Raw genomic sequence first — 11968 nt, 5'->3', positions numbered from 1 at the left:
CATGATAGACGTTTTGGAGTGGCACCTCGGCATCGCTACATTGGGGAGAGACGGCCGTATTACCGATGTGGGCTATCGGTAACTTTGAGTTATTCGCCGTCACCACCACCTGACTTCCCTTGTACTTCGACAAGTTCTGCAACTTTTCTTTATCACTGGTCATATGGTTTGAGCAGCCCAAGTCAACGATCCAATCATTCTCATAATCGATTTGATTGAATGTTGTTGCTGTAAGGGCTAGCTCCTCCTTATCTACAGCAAAGAAAGCCTCAGCATCCCATTCGTCTTCGTTTTTTGAAGTAGCAGCGTTACTCTCGATGGCCTTCTTTTTTGACCAGCAATCTTTCGCCATATGACCTTTCTTATTGCAGTTGTAGCACTTCCCTTCAAACTTTTGGCCATTGCCATGGTTCTTAGAACCTTTCCATGCACGAACGCTCCCTTCATCTTGATGACTTCTCGCCTTGTCGTCGTTCTTTTTGGATCCACCGTAGGCATGCCGCTTGGAATTCCACTTGCCTTTGTTGGCATAGAGTGCCTCTTCTTCATTCTTCAACAAGACTCCTCCCATTTGCTTAGCTAATGCTTCTTGACCAGCTAGCAAATTTTCGAATTCGACAAGCGACGGCTGAGTTTGCCATCCTTGTATGGCAGCAACAAAACTCCTGAATTCTGGCTTCAAACCATGGATGATGATCCGCTTCATCCTAGTATCGCCAATCGGAGCCTCCGGATCCAATTCAGTAATCTCTCGGCATAACGTCTTCACTTTGTGGAAGTACTGAGCGACCGTCATGTCGCGTTGCGCCATCGACAACAACTCACTTTCTAAGAGTTGGAGCTTCGTATCGTTCTTCTTAGAGAACAGCTTGGCGAACGTATCCCAAGCTTCTTTGGGAGTTTCCGCATCTCGGATATGCTCCAGCACATCCTCTTCAACTGTCGTCTTCAAAACGAACATGGCTTTGCCCGCTTTAATCTTCCACTTCCGCAATGTCCCATTCGCATCTTCAGCCTCCGATTGTCTCACATCGTTTCCATTGACAACCTCCCACAAATCCTGGCCCTGCATATAAGACATCATGCAGGTAGACCAAGAATTGTAGTTTTTGTTGCTGAGCTTCTTGATTCCGCCAACGACTTGAAGATCACCCATCTTGGCAATAGAGATGCTCACAAAATACCCAGAACCTGGCTCTGATACCAGATTGTTGAAAAAGAACAAGCGGCAAGTATGGTTCAATAACCTCTAAAGAGAGCAAAGAGTAGACGAGGACACACACAAAAAATTGCTGCTGAAAAACTCTCGTACATATTATTCAACAGATCACAAGCCTATTAAATAGGCATAACATCGAAAACTACTCAGCAAGAAAATAACAACAGGATAACAATAACAAAGACCCACTAACATATCCCACTAACTAAAACGTGTAGAAACAAACCCCTACAAACTAGGACTCCACTACTACATTATTGAAGACATGTAAAACTGAAATTCGACCACTTCAACACTACTTCACGTGCTGGTGTTGTGTTTACTCAATGGAACTAATGTGATGGGCTATATGTTAGGATGTTGGAACTAAATTGGCTAGAGCATGAACTTGGCTATAGGGTGTGTCGTGCGCAATGATTTATTGCAAAAGCTTAAGCAACCGAGCTATTGTAATACGGTGGGACTGTGCATGTGCAGTAGCTAAGATAATAAGAATGAGAAATGCTAAATATACTAAGGGTGCGCATGGCAACGATTCTATACCTGGGAACTGATTCTGCTCAGAAATGATTATTTTTTATTTCGTGTCCGGGAACAATTTCTAAGCATTTGAAGGCGTTTGGTAACTGCCCAAAATTTCTATTCTTAGAATAGAAAAAAAACAAAAATGCGTTTACTAACTACATAAAATTTCTTTTTATTAATAATATTTTGAATTTTTTAATATTTCTTTCTTCTTTTTTTTTTCCTTCCCTTCCTTGGCCATGGCCAGTCGCCGGCGTCGGCGACCGGCCACAGGCCAGGGTCGGCGAGGGCGTCGCGGCCCTCGCCACTGGCCTCACCGTCGCGGCCGCGAGCTGCCCTCGCCTAGGCGGCAAGGGGGGCCGGCGAGGGCTGCGACGCCCTCGCCGGCCCTGGCCTGTGACCGGCGGCAGGGCGGGAAGAAGAAGAACAACAAACCAAGAAAAAAAAAACTAAAAAGAATCAGAAATGGAAAAATTGTTTCAGAATCAAGAAGCAAGTTGCTTCTTGATTCTGTTCCAAAATTGATTGTAAGAACAATTTTTTGCAAATTTGTGCCTGACTACAAAAAATTTAATAAACGGTTTTCTTGTTCCCAAACTGATTCTGGGAACAAAAGAACAGAAATTTTCACTGTTTGGCAAGTTGCCAAACGGACCCTAAGACCGGCTTATAATTTTTTTTTTTCAAAAGGGTGCTAGGTTTCACATGGACCATGAGGTCCAAGACCTGGGCCGGATCGCCAAGGACCTAGGTTCGTTGTCACGACTCATCCATTAGTGTCTTTAAGTCTAGCCGCCGACGTCCCGTATCTAGCCCTCGACGACCCGGTTTTGGATGGCATATATAGTCAATGAGGATGTTCCGATCAACGATAGTCGGGGACCTGGAAGTGATTCCAGAAACTGGATGTTGATTTTTAAAATTGTGAAATGTTTCCCGCAATATGATGAACTTAAAGATAACTTTTAACCTCTAAGACTTGATTTAGTGTGGGAGAATTACCAAAAAAGTTATAAACATATTGCAATTGTGACAATTTAATTCTAAATCTTTGTTTTTAGTCAATTGAGTCCCAAACCTTTTGCATTTGTGCCTATTCCGTCCATCCAGCTAATTTTGGTTAGAAATCGCTAACATGGACGCCGGTTATCTTACGTGGTGTGGCCGGCGTTGACGTTGACAATTTTTTAATATTTATTCTTTTCTTTTTATTTATTTATTCTTTTTATTTTTTTTCTTTTCTTTCTCTTTCTTTTTTTTTCCTTCCTTCTTCCTCGGGCCGATCGCTGGCCCTCCGAGAGGAACTCAAAATATTTCTACATCAAAGAAGTTACTACTGGTGTAGAAATATAGCCACCCTTTTTGAAGTTCACAGTGAGCATTGTGCAACCAATCTCTTCCTGATATGATGCACACAAATAACGATTGTAACCGGGTCATTTACTCAACACTTGTATTCCAGCTCAATAAACAGATTAACAAGTTAGGTTTACTCTCAACGAGTGTGTTTACTTGGATGTCAATCTAATTCCATCTGAGTTGGTCATACATCAGAAACACCGATTGAATCTTGGGAGAAATTAGCCGCAAGATTTCTAGCTGCACGATGATTTCATCCGACACTCGGTGCTTGGCAGAGCCAGAGTTCTGTGCATTTTTCAATTATCTTCTCTGTGCTGCACCCAGTGCACCGAGAGAGTTAAATGGCTCATGGTACCGGATCACTCTTTCTTGGTATGACCGGCCTTGATCGGAAATGGAGTCTTGCACCAATACCTTTCTGCTTAATCCTGAACTTCAGTGTTCATCACAAAACTTGGAAATGCTAAGGTTATCTCCCTGAAAAGTAGAAACTGTAATCAGAAATTGGCAGCTTTGGGATTGCGGATCGCGTCATTCGACAATGCAATTCAACATTGTTTGTGGAGATAATGACCAAATAAGAACTTTAGTGCGATCATGGCATGCAATATCTACAGGTGTACACAAACTAAGTACCCACTTTAGATATGGAAGAGTCATGTTTTTCATGAGGGAAGGTTTCTTCGTCACGAACTCTCTCCACTCCTCTTGATCGATCTTCCCGTCTTCTTTTGTATCCGCCTCTGTGATTGTCTGTCAAGACAAGGCGAACAAGAGCGTGAACAACAGAACATGACTGCTTCGTACAATTTGAGAACAGAATCCAGCAGATTCGTCCCATACCTTACAAACAATTGTGTCTATGCACTCATTGGAAAGTGTCAGATCTGATTCACTGAGAAGAGCCAGTACCATCTCCTTCAACTTTTGGATTAGGATATAGCCGATGGATGTTGGGAAGATTAAATAACAAGATGTCAGAACTTGACAGTCAGAGGAAAAGCAGGCCAGTTGTAGCAGTTTGCAGTTAAACTTGACCAAATAGGCAATCATGCAATGCAAGTTAGAGAAGCTAGTGCACGATTAACTTGGGTGGCCGAAAGATGGTTGGATGACTGGCATGTTGGGTCAAATAACTACCATCACTTGCTCATACCTATGATTTGATGATTACGCCAGTTGAAAAACAAAATGTAAAACGATCTCTGGTAAATCAAGATCATATTCAAGGTCATAACAACAACTTCTCTTTCTTTTTCTCTACCTTTATTTCTAAAGACAGTGTAATATCTTTTTAAACAAGATTTCCACTCCTAAATTGCAAAATTAGATTTTCTGAGAAAAGAGGTCCAAACAGCAAGAAAAAGAATTTTGTTGCATGTTTTACTGTAAGAAGCTTGTCAGAACCGCTCATGTATTTACAGAACTATTCACATACTGTAGAGGCAGAAGCATTAGAGTACTGCTCATGTATTTACCTCCTCTTGCTCAATGTAACCAGTCTGCCTTAAATCATATAATCTAAAAGCAACTGCGAAAAAAAAATGTCATCCAAGTCAGATAAAATCCTTATCGATCTTGAAGTGCAGTTGCAGAAATTGCATTCTTGTATGCTTTAGTTCACTTCCAAACAACCAAAAAAATCAGTAAGAAAGGGAGATTCTTAATCAGATCATACAGTCAATTTTGTCTGCTTCAGGAGCATTTGGGTGGAAGACACTTAATGACCGGACAAATTCTCCAAATTCTATCATCCCGCTACGGTTCACATCAAATAGATCAAATACCTGCAGTTAAGTTTCCGGCCAAGGTTATTAAAGAATAAAGGGGCATGCTTGGTGAAATTTTAGACAGCGTGCAACTAGAAAAAAATAGTACAGCAGTAATTAATATTGACAAGCCCAAATACTGCAACATATAGCTGAGGCCGAAGGATTCTTATCTGCAGATCTATGCATGATAAGTCTGAAATTTAAAATTGATGGACAAATTCCAACAGGAATTCCACTTTGATTTCACATGTCGAGCGCCTAGAAGAAGCTAAACAGGTATATCCACTGAAGAATGAATTTACAGATAGAAATTATGTTCCTAAAGGAAAAAAATTACGAAAAAGATAAGCATATGCACTCACCCTATCTGCAAAAAGATTCTGCCTGTTACTGTTTCTGAATAGTGCAAGCTGAAACTCTTCCTGTTCAAGCAAATAGATGGGAAGTAAATCTATGTGATGTATAGGAATTAGAAACCTAGTCAAAGGGGAGTGCTTCTATCTTATAGACCAAAGCATGAATTCCTGATACAGTCTAGATTAGCAAGAGGATACCTTGTGAATAAGACCATCGTCAATTATGGTACTGCTTAGTTTCTTGAAAAGGTCATACAAAGCCTCCACTTCATTCACAGTAACTGCCCAATCGATCATAATGTGAAGATTATGACACGTCTTTCACAAATAAGAAAAAAATACTCCAGAGAAAAGTTGTTGAAAGTGTAGATCAGTCCATCAGCTTATATGAGCTAATTGGAGCAACAATATCATGTCCCTGTTGATGACAGTACATAGAAATCTAAACTGCAGTTGTGTGATGAGGGCATAAGCAGATTTGCTAACAAGTAAGATGAACATAGGCAGCTATTATGTTGCAAATTGAATATCCATCCATAAGATCAGTGTACTAATTCCATCAGACTTAAGACGTCCATGCTACATTGAAAGTGCAAGGTGTCTAGACTTGCTAACCTGTTTATATTATGTGTCACCTAAAAGGGGGAACGAGTGACTGAAACTGTTACCTATTTGAATTCCTACTTACAAGGTGTCTCCGAAGCAAGAATGATTGGATCGTCATAACCAGCTTTTGGTTGACCTTTCCTCATGCAAAAGCAGCCGAAGAGCGACTGCATAACTTCAGGTAGAGTTGTGCCTGTTGACAATAGCAGAAAGGAGGACTTGAAAACTTTGATGGTTAATAGACTAGGAACTTAGGCATGCATGTTTTGAAGTCAAGCATCTCTCACAGACAGTACTTCCTAGGTTTCATGCTTGTGCCCAGTTCACATCTCTCTTAATCTAATCTCAGTTCAAGGGGGCATAGTTCAATATGATTCCTGACGGAATGGATTTCGGAAATTAAGTTTCAGAAAGTTCAAATGAGCAAGGCTTGCAACAGGGCAGGGCTTGTGCGAAGTCGTAACAAAGAAGGACTCGAAGGGGATATCTTTTGGCATTGCAAGTGTATAAATATACAAGGGATGATCAGAGTACTTTGGGTGAAAACCATGATCTTGGCGACCAGTGATTCAGAATTAGCATCTTATTTAATTAGCAACAGTATCTGGGACCTCTTATCTAAGCTGCTGTAGCCGGGGCCATCCTTAATTGTACTTCCAAAGTCGGAGACAGTTACGACCCTCGTTATACTGAAATTTGACATGGTTTCCAGAATTAGATGATTGGAAACATATGAAACTGCTGTGGAACAAGTATGAACTCAGATGATTCTCTCTCTCTCTCTCCCTCAGTTAATGATAATTCTGGAACTCGCTGCTGTGCCTGTGAACTACGGAAGACCGGTAGAGACGGGTTTTTCTATAGTCCCATCATAATCATTACCTGATGTGCTTCAAAAGTTACCATTACTGATTCAATGGTACAAAGTTACCCAGACTACTGAACCGTGGTGAGATGTTACTTTTATATAGACGAAATCACTATCAGGGAATACTATCCCGGGTTTTTCCAACAACGCGACTGGAGACGGACCCCCCAGGACACCAATCTAGCACCACGATGACACCAATTACTAGTGATACATCAGCATGATGCCGCCATTTGCAAAAAAGGCAACAGTTTCTCCGAATCCCTCATTTGGAAATAAATTAAAAGCATCTTACAGTAATTAAATCTCCTAAGTTTTAAAAGCCTGATCGACTCTGGCAACTTTAAGTCTTGACTACTTCGGCTAAACTGCCAAAGAAAAGGTGGGATATAGAACTTTGATACCAAAGCTTAGTGGCTATAAGTCCCTCTCCGTCTCTGCATACGATCTCTAATTCCTCATGTGTACACTGTACAAAAGTGCTGTCGATTGAGTCTACAGCTTGCCAAAGCACTTGCAGCAGGAAAAGGGGCCATAATAGAAGGAGCCATGTATTTCCAAACCAAAGAAAAGAAGACTGCACACTAATAAGGAAACAGAGATTATGCGCTCTTCACCAACTCATAAAGCTGTAGGACCCATCCGATCCGAGACGAGTAGGCATTGGGCAACGCCTTTTCACTGTTCGATTCTCTCGATGCATCATAAAACCCAAGAAGGGAATGCTTTAAAAACCCAAAGAAAGCCCAAGAAAGAAGTAAAAAAAAGAAGAAGAAGGGAGAAGCAACAGATTGGAGCAGATCAAGCAAACATCGCCAAGACTCTGTTTTTTCGTGACAGCAGCACGATTAAGTCGATCACGATTCATGAGCAGCGGTAACAGTGACCTGGGTTCGGAGCTTTCTCGTCTCTTCCTTCTTCCTTCCTCTTCTTTCTTCTTTCTTCTTCTTCTCCGTCTCGGCCGTGCGTTGAGTTGCTGGGATTGAACGGCAGTTGTATTGCTGTGTTGCAATCTCTTTCGCAAGTCATGCATTCTTATTTTTTATAAACGACGCGACCTGCGAAATTCAACGTTCCTGTTCTTTGTCTAATTTTTTAAAAAGTCCTCTCCTTTTTTTTTTCTTTTTCTTTTTTTTTGATCTGGAAAAGCTGGTCGTTGGGTTGCAGTTGCGTACGAGACCGCATGCATCGTGCGGGGGAAGATCCAATCAGACGTTGGATCTGCAAAGTGTCGCTCTGTCACCGTCGGTACATGGGCCCACCCATTTCTGACGTGGCATACTCGGGTGTATAAAAAAGACTTTTTTTTTTATTATTGTTAGAGCGCCGAAGAAAGAGCCGGCACAAACAATTGCACTTTCAAAACATGGTCCATCGCACGCCATAAAAATGACAACATGCGCATTGGAAGTAACAGTCCAACGACGGACATTCCATAAACCTCAAAATAATCGAATGCGGAAAATATATGGGTAGACAACCCCTTAATTTGAGAACCGGTCCACCGAGTGAGAGAGAACACGACAAAAATCTCCAATCTAATGGGAATCGTTCTTTTTTGGCGGTGAGCAACTAAGCCGGTTCAACTTGAGAATTGATACAGTTTCCGATGCCGAAACTGGGAACCGGTATCGACCAGTTTGGTTACTGGTTCTCAGTTCTATACCCTAAACCAGCTGGTTGAATTGATTCTATGAGCTATTGCATGTATTTTAGCCTTAATCGTGTTGTGACGAGCATGCAAGTTGACCTAAGCCCTATTTATTGAGTACTAGGGCGTTAACCTCTTTTTTTTTTTCGTCGAAGGCATGAGCCTTTTTTTTATCCGGGTCGAATCGATATATTTGTATATATGTTTGTATATAATTAAGAGTTAAGTACAATTATAGTCCATTAATTTTTCTTATTTGTGCAATTTAGTCCTCTAAATCTGAGATTTTTCAAGTCGATTGAAAAGAATGGACTATAAAGGGGGGGTTCTGAATCCGTCCCACCACCGCCCATGGCCACCGATGAATGTAACCACCGGAGATAGCCGCCGGTGAGTATCTTTGCAAGCTAGAAATCCAGGTGAGACTCGACAGTTGATGAGGAATGCTTTGTAATGTTATATATGGACCCCGTATTGTTGGAACTAGCGGATGAACTTTCTTTTTCAGTTGACAAAGCACCGAAAGAGGCAATTGCACTCTTTCATGGCACATGATGTCATTGCACTCCCCTAAAGTTACCAATACCTAGTATTTTCTCTGTATTTCAAACCCTTTAGTTTACCGATAAAATGGTCGTAATTTTAGTTCCTTTTTTTTTTCCTCGTACTACCAAAAATAGGAGTGTGCCACATAAATCCAACAAGAACACATCTCCATCCTAAGAAAAGTCGACTCCTTTTGGTTCGAATGCTTAAGCTGGTGATCTTTGGAGTTTCCAAATCATCTAATTTATTTGTAATTGTGTTCGTTTTGATTTTAGTAATTCAGAAAGTTTTGAGCACAAGCTGAAGGGCATAATTCATTCTAATTAGATCATACTAAAAAAGATATCAGACCGAAAGATGTGGTTTGGTAAGATTGTCGGTATCCACGGGATCGATACCAATTACCACATTGACATCAACCTAACTTAATGATCTGACCTCCATTATCGGCTTAGGCGAGTTGGATACTTATGTCATATTGATGAAAGCAAAGCATATTATACTTTTCATTAAGGATTTTGAAGTAGCTCTTGAATCATCTCATTCGTCTCTCCATCCTGTGACTAGAGGTGAGCGGTTCCAGGTTCCTTACAGGTTCCACCTGAAACCTAAAATCTACTATCGGGTACATGTTCCTTATTTTTTGGAACCTAGAACATATCTCGTCACAGGTTCCAAGGTCTAACATGTTATTTTTTTTATTTCATTTTTAGTTAAACAAAATGAAAATAAATGCCATAATACTGAACAAGCTTGTCATTCACCAAAGAGAATACAAAAGACTAGTTTTCCTAGCATTACAGTTCAAATAAATACAATTAAAATAAGAAGTCATTGCGTGAATCGATAATAGGGATGAGTGAGTGATTTCATGTTCCGTACAGGTACCACCTAGAATCTACCCATGAGAATATGTTCCTCATTTTTTGGAATTTGGAACCTACCCCATCACAAGTTCCAGGTTAGTGTCAAGGTCTACTCAGGTTCCATCTGTATTATTAATTGAACAATTACAATAAATCATCACCTTTAATGACCATAACTTGCTACTATGATCCACTGATCACAACTTATATTTAGATACACGAAAAATATGAAACGTTAACAAGTCATAAAATGAAAGCTCAGACTGGTGATTTCAGATTATACACTCATCATCTAATGCCTTGAAACACCACAGGATCACGTGAAGACATAAACAAAAAAAAACACAAAAAACTCGTTTGGGTTCCAGGTTCCATGTTCCACCTACTTAGACCTTGGAACCTACCCTTCAAGACAAGTTCTCCAATTTTTAGAACTTGAAACTTATGCTACATACCTTGAAACCTGGAACCTACAGGTTCCCATCGGTCAGGTTCTCAAGTTTCAGGGTAGAATCTGGAACTATGCTCACCCCTACCTGTGACAATAGCAGCAGCATGCCACTTTGATTTTTAGGAAGTTGCTAAGAAGCTTCCCTTATTTACTTTTTTTTTAACTCCAATTGCCAAATGATTCCTCAACGGTGGATGTGTGTTTGCAGCAAAAATTAATTAGATCGTCGATATGAATAAGCACTCGATTAGAGTATAAAGTATAAAGCACGTGACCCTTTGTCTAATGACTGCGAGAAATATTGTTGATATTAATACACATCGATGATCATTATTGACCCATTGTCGACAGACGACGAGAGTGGTTAGCGATCGCCAACAAAGGTATCGATCAACAATGTCGATAGATTATTGATTAAAGCATCAGGAGAAAGTTAAACGTGTAAACGGCATCCGGATGCAATTACAAGATAAAAGTCGTTGAAGAAGAGAGTGATGGAGGTCATGGAGCAACTAAGGCTCAATTTAAAAAGGAACAACTGTAGGAAGACAAGATTATGGCATTGTGAGAGTATAGGCTCAAACTTTCGGAGAAGAGGGAACATGGCTACAACCATAGGAGAACTGCTCCGAGACTATTATAGTACAACCATTGTAAATATTATTGTTCGTCCATTGGAAATGCCCCCGCATACAAACAGACAAATTTACTCTCTTTCAATTATTTTTACTTTCTTACGTTGTACTTTCAATTTCCACACTTGCGTTGTCAATTAAAGTCAATCGTATTTCTTAGCTGCAGTTTCCACATTCGCGTTGTCGATTGAATTTCGGCATGTACCTTTATTCTGGGTGTTGCGTTGTCGATTGAATTATAGCATAACATCTTTGTGTTCTCAAGCTTTATCATCGATTAAATTCCGGCATCATTTGTTCACATTCGGTTCTGTCGAAGTGGTTGCATTTTCCAAGTTTTATCTTCGATTAAATTCTAGCACGGTTTGTTTTGTACAATTCTATTTAAAGTGAAGTTATCGTTGTTTCTTGTCTACCCGTGATACTTCCTATTAGGAGTCGTCACCGAACCCGTTTCCTTTAATAAAAAAAATCAAAGAACGACTTTCAGTGAAAGGTATTTCGTCGCAGGATCAATTCTGATGAAATAGTTTGTTTCAGGGAAAATTTCGAGAGAAACAAATTTTTTTTCCAAGAAATCATTTTTCAAAAATAATATTTTCCCCTTTTCGAGATAGGGATTCATTTTCCTATCTTTAAGTATCGCATATTTTCATTGACCATGAATGATTTTCCGTTGAGAAATCATTTTCAACAAACCGAACATGTGAAATGCCAGAAAATTAATTTATGAAAGATTCTTTCACTTAAACAAACACACCTACTTATGAATTGTTCTCACTACAATATTATTACAAGATTCATTTCCGCTCCCGAAGAGATTAATTTGCCAACGGTCGTAAATAAGTATCCTTTACTATCAAATGGTCGCTCGAGCACCCTGAATTGTCGCTTGGACCAGCCTCTTCTGCTATAGGGTAATGTAGAAAGTAATTCTTCGCCTGTCTCCATTTCTTGCGTCGATGATCCATCTTTTGACCAGATTGACAAGTGAAAAGTAATCTCAAATTAGTGTTAAAAGAGCTGACCTAGGAAACAAAGATAGGTGGAGAGAGACGGTAACTTGGCCAAAGGCCTAGGATAGTCCTGGCACCATGGAACGAAAAACCGC

The 11968-nt window shown here is 40.2% G+C and overlaps 1 protein-coding gene across 1 annotated transcript; it reads right to left on the bottom strand.

Annotated features, from left to right (window-relative positions):
- Positions 1-3183: 3183 nt before the first annotated feature.
- LOC115675656 (calcineurin B-like protein 7) lies at positions 3184-7790 on the bottom strand. Its single transcript, XM_030598406.2, has 9 exons — positions 7596-7790; positions 5923-6033; positions 5433-5515; positions 5241-5300; positions 4785-4893; positions 4585-4637; positions 3950-4030; positions 3747-3859; positions 3184-3583 (listed from the first exon to the last, which is right to left on the bottom strand). Exons 1-9 carry the CDS (start codon positions 7735-7737, stop codon positions 3529-3531), a joined length of 807 nt encoding a protein of 268 aa, XP_030454266.1. The 5' UTR covers positions 7738-7790; the 3' UTR covers positions 3184-3528.
- Between the last annotated feature and the right edge of the window lie 4178 nt (positions 7791-11968).

This window comes from Syzygium oleosum, unplaced genomic scaffold (genome assembly GCF_021117445.2).
Source record: "Syzygium oleosum isolate NSW1041296 unplaced genomic scaffold, Sole_v2.1 Sole_v2.15, whole genome shotgun sequence".
Lineage (NCBI taxonomy): Eukaryota > Viridiplantae > Streptophyta > Magnoliopsida > Myrtales > Myrtaceae > Syzygium > Syzygium oleosum.
The sequence above is the reverse complement of the archived record's forward strand: the minus strand, read 5'-3'. Positions and strand labels throughout refer to the sequence as shown.

Bases quoted from the DNA above. Each gene is read 5' to 3' on its own strand.
- LOC115675656 (XM_030598406.2), bottom strand. From the start codon at position 7,737: ATGACTTGCGAAAGAGATTGCAACACAGCAATACAACTGCCGTTCAAT. The intron at 5,301-5,432 runs GTATCCTCTTGC...TTGCTTGAACAG, and splicing joins ACGATGGTCTTATTCACAAG to GAAGAGTTTCAGCTTGCACT. The intron at 3,584-3,746 runs GTGGGTACTTAG...TCTACTTTTCAG, and splicing joins ATGACTCTTCCATATCTAAA to GGAGATAACCTTAGCATTTC.